Source organism: Alosa pseudoharengus, unplaced genomic scaffold (genome assembly GCF_046254945.1).
Source record: "Alosa pseudoharengus isolate Yale_2024_CS ecotype anadromous, Long Island Sound unplaced genomic scaffold, YU_APseudo_1.1 YU_APseudo_1.1_scf_5, whole genome shotgun sequence".
Lineage (NCBI taxonomy): Eukaryota > Metazoa > Chordata > Actinopteri > Clupeiformes > Clupeidae > Alosa > Alosa pseudoharengus.
In genome coordinates this window covers 10,131,906-10,146,648 of record NW_027468837.1, presented here as the reverse complement: position 1 = coordinate 10,146,648, position 14,743 = coordinate 10,131,906, and the positions used below count along the sequence as shown (strand labels likewise).

The following is a 14,743-nucleotide window of genomic DNA, read 5'->3' as shown; positions in this document are numbered from 1 at the left end:
TGCTGATGGAGATAGGCCAGGCCAAGATCTGATAAAGTCTGTGACAAATGATGGAGAGGCAAAGGAAACAACACCTACACATGGCTCTGCAGAGGCGGCATTGCAAACACTGCAATGGAGCTGGTTCTCATGCTCTCTCGCTCTCTCTCTCTCTCTCTCACTCGCTCTCTCTCACTCTCTCACTCGCTCGCTCTCTCTCTCACTCGCTCTCTCTCTCTCTCTCACTCGCTCTCTCTCTCTCTCTCACTCTCTCACTCGCTCTCTCTCTCTCTCTCACTCGCTCTCTCTCTCTCTCTCTCGCTCTCTCTCTCTCTCTCTCTCTCTCTCTCTCACTCGCTCTCTCTCTCTCTCTCTCTCTCACTCGCTCTTTCTCTCTCTCCCCCTCACTCGCTCTCTCTCTCCCTCTCTCGCTCTCTCTCTCACTCGCTCTCTCTCTCTCACTCGCTCTCTCTCTCACTCGCTCTCTCTCTCACTCGCTCGCTCTCTCACTCGCTCGCTCTCTCTCTCTCTCACTCGCTCTCTCTCTCTCTCACTCGCTGTCTCTCTCTCTCACTCGCTCTCTCTCTCTCTCACTCGCTCGCTCTCTCTCTCTCTCTCTCTCTCTCACTCACTCGCTCTCTCTCTCTCACTCACTCGCTCTCTCTCTCTCACTCACTCTCTCTCTCTCACTCTCTCTCTCTCTCACTCGCTCTCTCTCTCCCCCTCACTCGCTCTCTCTCTCACTCACTCGCTCTCTCTCTCTCACTCACTCACTCTCTCTCTCACTCTCTCTCACTCGCTCTCTCTCTCTCTCTCTCTCTCTCACTCGCTCTCTCTCTCCCCCTCACTCGCTCTCTCTCTCCCTCACTCGCTCTCTCTCTCACTCGCTCACTCGCGCTCTCTCTCTCTCTCGCTCTCTCTCTCTCTCTCACTCGCTCTCTCTCTCTCTCACTCGCTCTCTCTCTCTCTCTCACTCGCTCTCTCTCTCTCTCTCTCTCACTCGATCTCTCTCTCTCTCTCACTCGCTCTCTCTCTCTCTCACTCGCTCTCTCTCTCTCTCTCACTCGCTCTCTCTCTCACTCGCTCTCTCTCTCTCTCTCACTCGCTCGCTCGCTCTCTCACACACACAGAAACACACACACACAGGTATACATAGTAAAGCCGGCTGTGTCCACACAGAAAAACATGCTAACACACGCAGACTAGCACGCAGGCAGTTCCAGGTGACAGGGCTGATGTGGAGCACACACTCACTTTGCTCTGTTTCCTGTCCAGATAGAACTGGTGTTGACTGATGGCCATCACCCAGATGGTCTTAATCAGAGTGTGACTGGCATACCACGAATGTATGACAAGTCCGCTCTGTCCGAATGTGCGTTTAGACACAACCCTCCTGTGGATTGAGTGAGACAGACAGACAGACAGACAGACAGACAGACACAGACACACACACACACACACACACAAAGAGACAGAGAGAGTGAGAGTTTAGGAAAGGGTGATAGGGCTGATTTATAGGGAGAAGCACTAGTGGCTCCCCTTTGCATACAGAAAACAACAAAACTGCTGCATCAGAGAGACAACTGCATAATAAGTTACAACAGAAACGATGAGGTGCGGAAAATGTCTCATGAAACTGCAGTCTGAGGCTGTGCGCAGCAGAGTGGCGTCCACTGATGGTGGTCGATGCATTGCATTAAAACAGGTCTTGCATCAGTAACTTCTAATTAATTTCCAAGCGGCGAGAAAGAGGCACTCTCTAAATTGTGTGCAGCGCGGCGTGCGGGTCGTAATGGACAGATACCGCGCCGGTCCTGACACAGCAGAAAAGGCCAACCATGTCCACTCCAGCCTGGTTATTGGCATGACCGAGCTGCCACGGAATGAGTCAAGGGCAGCAGGTGCTTGCTCCTAGGCTACAAGGAGGACTGGCTGTGAATCACAGAGCTGCACTAGCGTAGCGACTCTGCTGACATTACGCGCGCGCTACAGGAAGACTCCCAGTGACTGTCGGGGCAGCGGCATTCTTTGGGGTCGCAAGCTCACCTGTGGGGGTCGTTGACCTCTACGGAAAACTTCTTCTCACGGAAGTACAGGTTCTCCAGCTGCTTCCACTGGAACAACTGCGGAAGACGTGAGAGAGACACAAAAAAAATTGCTTACAAAGAGACCTAGACACACAAACACACACAGGAAAAGAGCTCTGGGGATTGTAGGAACAAAACATTGAGATGCGTGGCTTGATACACAGCTGTCTGAAAATAAACACTCACATCCTCTGATTTTTATATTACAACACTGGCCTGAAATAACACAATACAAAAAAAAAACAACAATCATACGGCAAAAATGAAAGAACTCTCCATCTCCGAAACCAAGCAGGTCTTGAAAACAAGCAGTAATAGTGCAGGTATGAGGCCAATTTGGCACAGGGAGGTTTAATGAAAAGAGCGAGAGTCTCGTTGAGTGAAGCGCTCATTTATTTCCCCCTCTCCCTATCCCTCTCTCTCTCTCTTTTTCTCTTTCTTTTTTCTGCTCAGAGGGAGGGAAAGCTCTAAACAGCAGCAGCAGCAGGAGAACACACACACACACACACAGACACACACAGACAGACAACAACATGCACACAGACACACACAACACACACAGAGGTCAACACAAAACGCACACACACACACACACACACACACACACACAGACAGACAACAACATGCACACAGACACACACAACACACACAGAGGCCAACACAAAACGCACACACACACACACACAAACACACAGAGCAAAACATGCTGCGGAGAAGCCTGGCCATTCTTGTTTGATTTGGAGCCCCTGTGTGTGGAGCACGCAGGCGCTGTGCTGTGGACACAGCGGGGCAGGGCAGAGCAGCGTACCCAGAGGCACCACCAGTCTGGGGCTGGAGATTAATGGGGGGACGCTAATAAACATTCTCCGCCAGGTACAGGGGCTGAGTAAGAGCCGGCGTGGGTGAGAGGAGGTGGGAGAGCGGAGAGAGAGAGAGAGAGAGAGAGCCAGCACACCCCCCCCCCACTCCTCCTCTCTCTACAGCTGGGGTGAGACGCAGAGCCTCAGCTCCCTACAGTGTGCCCTGGCTGCCTACTGAAAGAGCCCTGCCACTGAACAAGCATGTGTCTGTGAGAAAAGCATTAAAATATTTACACGCAACTGACAACCGACAAAACCTGCACAAAAAAACCTCTCTCCAACATATTTTCCATCAAGGACACTTCACCGAGAGCAAAACCAAAAACCAAGACTCACTGCATGTAGCCAAGCAAGAGCACATAAGCATTCTTGTGCTTACCTATCAGCAAAGCCGTCTACTATGTTGCAATCAAACACGACACCTCAATCTGTAGCCCAATGAACAGAAAAGATGAAAACTACCAAAGAACATCAGTTCAATTGCTACTTACGGTGTTTTTGAGAGAGAGCTTTGAGGGAAAAAAAAGGAAAAGCTGTCTTTACCGGTGAGTGGCTCTTAAATCCCTTGAGAGTGCACTGAGGTAGTCCTGAATCGTCCGACAGAGTTTCCCACAGGGCTTGTGCTTCCACGAACAATACACTCTTGTCTGGTCCCGGACAGCCCAAAAGGTGTTGCAAGAGTTTCAGCTGAGCTGGCCACACCCCTCCTCTAGCCCCTCCCTCCCCTGTGTGACATCACAGGCACCTAACAACACGCTGCTCATCCACCTTAGGCAATGCCACCACCCCATCACACACACGCACACACTTCACTCACTTTTTTTCTCCTCCTCCTATCACAGACAGTGCTTCGTTCTCTAGTGCACTCACCTCTCCCCTTGGCTTCCGCCGAGTCAGAAACCAGCCGAACAGGTTGCACTCACACAAAAGGAATTCTAGCTCCTCCGCCTGCAAGCTGCCCGCCCACCCCCATCTCTCGCTCTCCTGGGAAGAAACCATTTTGTCTCTCTACTTTTCAAGCCATTTCCCTCAGCAACACGACCAGATTCCCAGATCACGTCGAGGGCCTCAGTTAGCCATGCATGTTTTAAGCTCTCATACTCTCAATGTCCTTTTCATTGCTTCCATTGCTTTTAACGACGCAACATGCCAGACCACCTCTTGTTCATGAGAGCCCTCCTTGTTTTTTATCTACCCTCCTCGACTTGCCTCCCAGGGCAACTATGTCAGGAATCTACTACTTCCGTCTAATCATTAATAGCCCAGAGCGCTGCAGTGTAGGTCCTCTCACCTCCCCATGAGAAAGCCAGAGCGCTCGGCAAGCCAAGGCCTCTCATGGACCTGTCTGCGCTCAAGCTCTCACCCAATTATAAATATAAAAACAACTATAAACTTCAATCGATAAAAACTATAAACTATTAAAAATATAAAGTATAAACTGTAAAGAATAAATAGCCCATCAGATATAGGATGTTTATGGTCTTTTCAAACCCAATGAAGTTCAACATAGTAGCTAATTTAATTTAATCTAATTTAATAAATTCAGCAACACTTTGTCAGTTTGCTGTCTTCTGGTGGGTGAGAAGAAGGGAACACATTTCCACATCAGTTGGGGCCAGTGGCCTGTTTTCACTGCATAATAAATGAGATATTAGTGCTCACACTGAATTCAAAGCATGGTTATTTCCACACAAAGGGCCCCAGTGGCCTCTTCACTCCCCCAAAGCTCTCCCCTGCGGTGGGCGTCGCAGAGCCTCTCAACCCTACCCCTGGATTCCCACAGGCCCAGGGGAGAGCATTCACTCAGCCTTACATTTATTAACACCAACATCCAGGGGAGAGCATTCACTCAGCCTTACATTAACACCAACATCCAGGGAAGTGCATTCACTCAGCCTTACATTAACACCAACATCCAGGGAAGTGTATTCACTCAGCCTTACATTAACACCAACATCCAGGGGAGAGCATTCACTCAGCCTTACATTAACACCAACATCCAGGGGACATGAGGTTCTTCACACGTTTTCTCTCACACACACACACACACACACACACACACACACACAAACTGGTCTTCCGCTCATCTAAAGCTTGTTGTACTGTAGGTATCCTTGGTTTCGTGTATCCATGTGCATAACTGGCAGTGACACACAATTAAAGTATGCCAAGGATTTGTCCCACCCACAGACTGTGTTTCAGGGCCAAGGAAATGCGGGAGAATGTTTGTAATGATTACAAGAAAAGAAAGAAAGAAGAACTAAGATTAAAATTGTCATAGGTCAGGGACACTTTCATTTTTTAAAAAGGGTTTTAACTGCCAAGATCTAAACTGCAGAGAAAAATAGGTTGGTCTACCAAAACATTTGAATAAAGTGATTCCCGTACAGATGAACAGTTGTGTAACCTTATTACCACAACAGTGGGTGAGGTAAGCCCCGCTCTTCTTGGAACAGTCTCCAGGTATGTATGTCTCCAGTATGATTTATTGCCAAACAGCTCCTGGACATGCACCTTCTCAGAACATTCTGATCCCGGCATGGGATCAAAATGAAAGGCAAATTCAGGCGTGTGTGTATGTGTGTGTGTATATGTGTATGTGTGGCGGGGCGGGGGGGGGGGGGGGGTGTTGGGGATCCCTCTCTCTGACTGCTGTAAATCTCCACACCACTGCATGTGTGTCAGAGGTCATGACTCACAACTCTACTCATAGTGAGCTGAGCTCTACTCAGCGCAGCCCCACCCTTCTCCGCACTGATGCTGCCTTAGGGCTGCTAGGTGGAGGTGGTGGAGGAGGAGGAGGTGGGGTGTTGTGCTGCCCCAGAGGAGAGTGATAGTTCTGGGGGCATGAGCCTGTGCCTCTACATCAAACCCACAGAGAGATGCTGGAGTGGTGAACGACTTCTGGACTGACAGGATCATTTCTGGCACCACACATACTACACATACAAGTTCAGCCACTCTGTAAAACGTATGACTGTTTGTATTGGCATCAGGGAATTGAGGTCATGCTCTCAGTCAGGTGGAAGCACAAACCGCATACGCAACCACGAGGGCACACCTCAAATATTGTCACAGGGCCCAATGGCATGTTGAGTTGCACTGACTCACAGCGAAATCAGACAGCTTTACTTTTCCAAATGAATTCAGCGCAGCACACAGTCAGATATTTACCAAAGAAGAAAAACTTAAAGAAGTTTTATTCCAGTTCCTGCTCATGCCACTGATATAAATAGAGGAAAGGGACAACATGGCAGTAATTCATTACAGTAGCATCTATCTATGTGTCTGGGAAACAGGCCTCTATTTGAAGAGCTCTTGTTTAATGTGGAGGCGGCGAGGTTTCTGTGGGGAAGAGGAGAAGAGCCCGGATGCCAGAACGTTCCTCAACCCCTCTCAGTCCCCACCAAACTCAAGTCATTGTGTTTTATTGCTTGATCAATTGTTTGGTCCCGAGAGGAACACACAATGACGGGCGGCTTTACATAATGAGTTGAGCATGCTGGGAGATAGGTGTGTGTGTGTGTGTGTGTGTGTGTGTGTGTAGTGGGTTGGGGGCTGGGTTTGTGGTGGGTGTGTTTGGGGGACAGCCGAACACAAAGGGCCGTGAGCCTTGACAGGAAACACAATCACTACAGGCCAGCTGACAGGCCACTCTCTGACGGGGTTGTATTCTTTCAAAACATGAAAAAGAGAGAGAGAGCAACAGAATACAGGTCAGAGGGAAAGAGAAAGAAGGAGACAGAGTAGGCAGAAGAGAGAAAGAGAAAGAGAGAGAGAAAGGGCACTGAGGAGAATAACTACCCCCCAGCCCCCCTCCATGTGGTGCATCAGAGGGAAGCAAAGTTGGGGTGCCACCGGGCAAACTCGGCTTCCCCCTGCGTCCTGCGCTGGCAGACTGGCACCAGTCCGAGCTCAGCTCTGAAACCCCCGTGCTACTCTGTTGTGCTGTGTTATGGCACTAGCCAGACCAGGCTGAGGTGTGCCTACTGGGTCATCTCTTAACTCGCGGCTCAGACAAAAGGATGGAACTAGTCACAGTCACTAGTATACAGGTTTATAATCACGCTGGTGGTGAAGCAATAGCCTAGATGAGGCACATAACATCCATCCTGTCTGACTTGATGGATCTCGTTCATATTTCGACATGATCAAACACCGTTGTGTGCAGTTGATTAGTGGTCATTACTCATAAGCTGCATAGCTGCATACATAACAACAGGCACATGTTGGCACAAGGGGCCATTTTTCATCCCACTTTCAAGACCGATCCCAACAAGTCATTCTCACCCCCTCATATTTGTTTACCCCCCCACGCCACTTTCCCTGACCTTCCTCAGCTACAGTCATGGGGACACAGAAAGGCTTTGTACACATTATTTACAGTTTGGTCAAACATTAACCCACTGGGCTTGGGATTTGGGGTCAGCACAGAGAATCTGAATAGGGAAAACACCCCCAAAAAGAAGAAAACAACGCAGCCTTGGGGGCTGATTAATGAGTGCTGGGCCACCTACCTTTCGTGGTTTCAACTTGTCCTGCTGGTCGTACTGGCCGATGCCTTTATAGCTCACTCCCAGCCACCAGGGAAGGCCTTGCTTGTCCTGAGAGAGAGAGAGAGAGAGAGACAGAGAGATAGAGTGAGAGAGAGAGAAAGAGAGAGGGAGTGAGAGAGAGAAAGAGAGAGAGAGAGAGAGAGAAAGAAAGTGAGTGAAATGAGAGAGTAGCACCACAGCTTCTCACTACATTGGCACTTTTTCTTTTAAGTGGTACAGTCTGTGCGATTACTAGGGCAATTAAATCCCATTAGACTTGCAGCATTAGCAACTCTAACGAGCAGTGTGACAAAGATCTAAAGATCTCAGCAGACTCCACCCCACTCCCTCCAATCCACAAACTCTGACTGGGAGTCCTTTTAAAAGGCAACGTTTGATCTCCTCAGACTGTATGTTGTTTATAAATAAATAAATAAATAAATAAATAAATAAATAAAAGCAAGGTAAGCAAATGTCCCCCAGAGAGTTGTTCTGGGTGGCTGCCTGCACTACGTGCTAACGGAAAAGTTTTGCTAGTCAAATACAGGGACAACAAAACGCTTTTAAAGGATTTTTTAACCCTTCAAATTACTGGGGTGGGGGAGAGGATCAAGAGCTGACTGTGTTGTGTTCTTACCTTCACTTCATAATAATGCACTCCATAGTTTGGGAAGGACTGCACCAAAGCCAAGTACCTTCAAGAGAATAGAGAGAAGGGCGTAAGACACTGTGAAATGTTGGTCTCAGAGACAGTGTTATGGGGCCAATGGGCTACTACAGTAGTTCACAAGCCTGTGTCAGTTACATCAGTAACACCATTGATTTCCTCCAAGGGCCTTGATGGGGCGCGAGCCCATTGATCAGCTCAGGGACACACAGCACAGACCAGCACGGCCACCAACGACCTTGTCTCAACCCCATGGGCAAGGCAGACAAAGTGGAGCACTGTCGCGCTGTCCGCTAAGCGGTGGAGCAGGAGACGGTTCCATCTGCAAGCCTGACGGAGCCACTAATTAATGATACAATTTGGCAGACGGGGCGACGGGTCTCTCTCCCCCCCGCCCCAGCAAACAAATGGAGGCTTTGCTGGTAGCGACAGGCCAACAACAGGGCCGAGTTAGTTTTATGAGCGTTGTTCTAAATGGCAAAGCCTCATTGACCCAGCATCCTTGTGTGTGTGTGTGTGTGTGTGTGTGTGTGTGTGTGAGAGCGAGACACTCCCCGCTAGGGAAAGAACAGAGAAAATGAATGACCTCACTTACTTTACGATGGCTTGTCCACGGGTGAGTCCTTTCAGCTTCTTGTAGTGCTCTATAACTCTGTCCTCGCTGTGAAACAGAGGGGACAGAACATGGTGAGATCATATCCAAAGCAGAGTTAGTTGTAAGAGGCTTATCGTGTTAATTTGATGCTATTTTGGGGGTAAAAAAAAAAATACGGGCTGTTTTAACAGCCAGTCTCAGAAACATCCGGGGGCGTCCGTGCACAAAATGCCATCTGGACAACTGGGCTGTCAATCTCACATATGTTGCCACAATCACCCGGGCTGGCCTTACCCAACATTACCCCCTCTCTGCTCAACACACACACACACGAACGCGCCCACACCCATACACACAGCGAACACACACAAACACACACACAGAGTGAATTGTTGCAATGGCATCTCTTCAGCTGTTAGTAGACATGCGCCATCAAATATGTGCCATATGCAAGCACACGCACACAGGGGCACACAAACAGACACACACACACACACACACACAAACACATGTGTAAACTTGTGCTGAGTCTGACACACATCTACACAAGCCCGCATACTAAGACATGGACCCGCACATGCACACACGCACACACACACTCTCACCAACACACACAGACCTCTCTGTAACTCAAAACTGAACCCATTGATCCGAACCCAGCTGCTTGTTCTCATCAAGAGGCACCTCTGATACAGCACTGATTCAAGCTGGCACTGACAGGAGACAAGCCCTCCTGTCAAGGGGCTGCTCTCTCCACAGCTGCCAGCTGGTGGTGGCAAAGGCAGCAGCAGCAGCAGCACCACCACCACCACCACCACCACCCGGCACACGCACCACCAGCACCGCTGGGCAGACTTCATTAGCATGCGGGTACACCCTTAATTAATTAGGCACATTAGAGCAGAACCCGCTGGCGGGGCCTTGGCAAATGGAGGTGCATCTGAGCGCCTGAATCAGTTCAGCACTTGTGTCCATTGTAACACACCAGGTGTTACAATGGAGGGATTATATGAGGGAACGGGAGGGGGGGGGTCGGAGGAGTCTGCAAATGCGCTCAAGGAGCCAGGTGCCTTTCAGCATCTGCAAAGGAGCTCTAAATGTATGCTGGTAGTATAGTCCTGGTGGTATGCATGGTGGACAGCTTACCAGTATGCCAGGGAAGGGTGTTCTGTCAACACTTTGGTCGGTAGGGTGGGAAGTTTCTTCAGGTCCTCTTGTGTGCGTTCATCACTGAAAAAAGATCATCCATCAAAAACTGAGCGTGTCGAACAGGATATAAAAGCCAGCACGGGAAGATTTTAATAATCATAACCTAGCAGCCAAAAATACTTCCAGCCATTAATCTTGGGGACCTACAAGCCCTAGATTAATAATAGATCATGGTGAGAGAAATATAGCCCACTAATCACAAACATAAAGTTATGTAAAATATGTTCTGTTTTCATGACATAACAGCATAAGTAGAAATTTTGGGTTTTCAAGGTCAAAGCTGCAGTACAAAACCTTGCTATCCGTGTGCTTGTTGATGCTGGCTAAAAGAAACATTCTGCTTTTTATCTAACCTCTTATCGCAGTTCTTCCTTCTTAAGACACATACCTTCCTCTAAGTAAACAAGGTGTGCCTGCTTTAATGGAATTAACATTCGCCTGTTCATACAGGCCATTTCTTCCTGCTAGTCTCGAACTCTCTGTTCTCTCCGCACTAAGGACAAGCTCAAACCAGTACCAGGAGGGAATGTATGTTCTCCATATCCCCTTATCCACTATGAGCATTAAGATATGTGAAAAATATCATAAGCAGAACCCCATAAATCATGGATACAGGAAGGAGATAAGGACTGTTTTTTTTTTTTTTTTTGCACAGTGATCCACTTTTACAGAGGCCCCTGGTGCCTTTATCTCACCAGACATAATGTGTTGTATGTCACTGTCAAAGTCTTGCGATAATATTAACCGTGAGTCACTCAATACACAGGCAGGGAGAGCAAAGTGCCTTTCAATTACAGGTCAACAAAGAGAGCGCGGCTTGCTTGGCAGGGCGGCGCAACGCAGAGGCTGACAAAAGCTATTCAGGGGCTGGTGTAGGGGCCGGCCCTGCAGGGAGGAGAGAGAGGTGCGACGCAGCTCAGCCTGGAGAGGGAGGGTGCATTCAGAGAGAGGACCCTCACATGACAAATGTGAATTACAACATGCCTCTTGTCTGTTGTTTGCAAAACACGCTGATCTCCAATGAGCCATGGTCAATGACCACCGGCCCGCAGTGGTGGCAGCGATCAGCATGTTTTGTACTTTTGTAGAAGAAATACATACTACAGAACAGGCACACAGATTAAATAATATTGATAATAAAAAGTGTTATATAACTTGAGTGAATGTATGATTCTGTGGGATTGCAAACAAACAATGACGCCATGACTACTGTCTACAAACACGCCCACGCACGGCAAAAAACACACACCCTTGGAAAATGCTCGTTCATAAGCAGCAGGCTTATCAAACTGGGAAAGTGGGGAACAAGTTTGGGAGTGCTCTGCTTGCCCCGCTCTTCCTGCATGATTTACTTTCCCCTCTTGACAATGATTTACTTTCCCCTCTTCCCATCTTGCGCCAGACTTGTGATTACACAAGAAAGTTCATTACGGGCGAAATGGCTGAGAATGACTATGAGAACGGTAGGTGGGTGGTGGTAGGGACGCCTAGATCCCGACACCCCTGGCAGAAACCTGGAACTCATTATGCCGTCTGTGTTATCTTATGGCAGACGGGGGGGCAGCTCCTGTCTCCCCACACACCACACCACACGCCCCTGTTAAGTGTGCAGGGGAGAACAGTAATGGTTTAGCTATTTTAGTGCCACAGCCGGCAGCCTCCCTCCCCCTACCTGAGTGCAAAGGGCTAGTTGTGTTTTCAGCAATCTCTGCCAACTTCCAGGGGTTAACGACCAACCCTGATACGGATATACGGATACTGTGTGTGAAGTAAGGTGAATGTACAACGGGACAACTATTTTATTCATAAAGAATAAATATCACACTAGTAAGACAGCCTAGCTTATTCTTCAAAGGTCATTTGTACACCAGGTCATTAAAATGCCTCCTTAAAGAAGACAAGGAACAGTATCTCAACTCATTTCCACAATTCCCCTACTCCTCAACAAAGGGAGGCAGACACTCCAAAAATGGGAGTCGAGATGAACATCAGCAGCACAAGGAGTCTGAGTTGGACCAGAGGGTGTTGACATCACCGCTGCCCTGCTTGACGCCTGTTGGTTAGCAAACGTGGAGATGTCTCTGTTTGGAGGAACTCTCAGGATAGTCTGGAGGGAGGGGGGTATTCCAGTTCCTGCACACCTAATCTCACATGTTTAGGGCTGGGACCCAGTGCCTCCATGTCTACAGCAGAGGATGGTTTATGGAAGGGATTTGCAAACATTCATGCATGCCCATCCTCTATCCCATTTTTGGAGTGTCTGCCTCCCATCCACTCCCCCAACCCAGAAAAAAGGAAGGACTACAGGAAGGACTACATCCTCAATCAGCTCTAACGAGGACATTCTCACACTAGGCTGCCTTCCCAACCAGTGAGGGTTTAATAACACTGTCTGAGATTTTTCACCTGTTTAGGTGAGATCTTAAGATAACTCTTTCCACTTATCATTGCCAGGGGTGGCAATAATTGAGGTGACACTGTAGTACACACAGGTTAAACATTAACTTGTGGTTAATATTTTTAAACAGAACTATCCAGGCACTAGGAAAATAAAAAGACAAAGCTGACATAACTGGGTTTACATGTCATGTAGCCTCACTGCATAGCAGGGGTGACAATAACTAAGTACATTTACTTGAATAGAGTACCGGTACTTAAATAAATTTTTTGAATATCTGTACTTTACTTGAGTCAACATTTCTTGAAACTTGTGACTTTTACTTCACTATATTCGAAAGACAAATACTGTACTATTAACTCCGCTACATTAGAAATACAAGCATGAAGTACTTGATACTTTGAAACACAGCTTCAGTTAAGTGTTTTTAATGCAATAATGGGAAAAGTGAATAATGAATTTCAAGTACTTTTCTTCACTTTTTAATAATCTATTTGAACTTGGCAGTGGTAATGACGGCGGATAAAAACAACGATTCTTTATCAGCATCTATAATCGTCAATTTGGAATAAAATGAGACTATCACCTGACACTAAAAAAATATAAATTGATCTGTTAATAGAGAATAAATAACAATTTAAAGTTTTTAATTTATTATTTTTGATGTTGAATGTAAGAAACTAAAGGTCAGGCCAAGTTCTAGTGACCTACCGAAGTTTTTACTTTCATTTCAGTGTCATTGACACCACATTACTGACAAAATAAACATTACATTACAATACATTAAAAAGAAAACACTATATTTTGACTCAAGTAAAGGAACTGAGTACTTCATCCACCTCTGCAACATAGGCTTTTTTATTAATAGGTTTTTGTACTTCTTCCTAAAACGTGTGACATGCCAACTGGGCTTGCCAACTCTACATGGTCACACACCATGCAACTCCTAACAGTGCACAAATCTTTGTGTTCAAATAATGCACAGGGGGGGGGACCTCTGGGGGCACCAGAGAGGGGAGAAAACCATAAAGGTCTGCTTTGATGGTGTAGGGGCAGTATATTTGTAGGTCCCCACGGGTCTCCCTATCAGTCAGGGCCAACATAACAGGTCTCACGGCACTTCGCAGCCTTCTACGGGGTCTCTCTTTAAAGCACATAAGCACTTTTTCAAACTAACTTTACACTTTACAGTTCTTTGCACAACGCAGGAACGGCACACAAGGTAATGGGTAAAGTTCAACATCACCATGAAAACCATCATTGTAGTAGGCTATCCACAATCAAATAACATAATAATAAAAAAGCACAGAATTCAATTTGTGGTAAAGATCATTTTCATTCAAAACGACAGGAAGTAAAAAATGTCAAATAAAAATCATCAATCAACCAAAGTGATTTAAGGGTAGAGCAAAGGTATAATCATGCCAGGGACGAACACATTGGATACTCACCCTTGAGGTCACACTATAGCTGATGAACAACTCATTTCAATCAGCTGCTGTGTTGACAACAGTGACAGGACAGCCATGCAAATGTTGACGTCGACTACTTGCCTACCACTAAGTAGTACTACAATTTGCAGGTCCCAAAAGGCTTAAATGGTAGGCCTATGCGGTCACAACAATCTACATAATAAGAACGCACTCAATTAACCCAAAAAAGACCATTAAGATGGAGGTATCAGTCTTACCTTACGTAGTCCCCATTTGCTTCCTAAAATAATTGCAATAAAAAAGTAAGTTAGCCTACTGAAGCAATAAAACTGTGTTTACATACCTTAACATAAGACGCTGTTTCATCTATATTTAATTTCTTTTGTGTGTTAACATAAACTACAAGTGAACATTTGACACGGTCCCCTATTGTGCTGTAAAGTAGCCTACTACTCAATGCAGTAGCCCACATAAGGCGCTTAACTTCCAATCACGAGAGCACATACAATATCACAACAGTTACATCCCGACTCCATGCACCCTGTTCCGTTACATTGTAGCGAATTCAATTCGTCCACTGCTTCAAAACCTGTTGCTGATAGGCTTCGTCGAAATGCTGACAAAATGATCGATGGGAATGGAAATGTATTGTTAGCTACACAACAATTTCGTAAAATAGCAACAGGCCTAGGCCTACAACAAGTAACATTTGATTGTAACAAAAAAGACTGACTGTCCAATGGAGACTAGTGCCTCGGCGTTTTTTTCAAATGTAGCACGTCTTTACAGAGAGCATGTCTGCACAGCGAGCGACTCTGTCAAACTAGTGTAAAAAAAGACACACTTACCTGCAGAGCATATGCCGCTAATTTGAATACATGGTCACTCTCCACTTCAAAAAGTCCCTAAGGCAACGAAACAAAGTAGAGAGAGAGAGACAACATAAACGTCGATATTCCTTAATCCGTCCAGTGTCCTAT

At 46.9% G+C, this 14,743-nt stretch overlaps 1 protein-coding gene across 6 annotated transcripts in view; it reads right to left on the bottom strand.

Annotated features, from left to right (window-relative positions):
- The window catches only part of frmd4ba (FERM domain containing 4Ba), a 45,225-nt gene that overhangs the window by 9,116 nt on the left and 21,366 nt on the right, over window positions 1-14,743 (bottom strand). For all 6 annotated transcript variants that reach the window (XM_076269006.1, XM_076269004.1, XM_076269002.1 and 3 more), the window contains exons 6-13: window positions 14,612-14,668; window positions 14,021-14,043; window positions 9,870-9,953; window positions 8,724-8,789; window positions 8,099-8,156; window positions 7,444-7,530; window positions 2,026-2,102; window positions 1,234-1,372 (exon numbers count right to left, since the gene is read on the bottom strand). In XM_076269006.1, coding sequence (XP_076125121.1) covers window positions 1,234-1,372; window positions 2,026-2,102; window positions 7,444-7,530; window positions 8,099-8,156; window positions 8,724-8,789; window positions 9,870-9,953; window positions 14,021-14,043; window positions 14,612-14,668 — 591 coding nt within the window. The remainder of the gene's footprint in view (window positions 1-1,233; window positions 1,373-2,025; window positions 2,103-7,443; window positions 7,531-8,098; window positions 8,157-8,723; window positions 8,790-9,869; window positions 9,954-14,020; window positions 14,044-14,611; window positions 14,669-14,743) is intronic.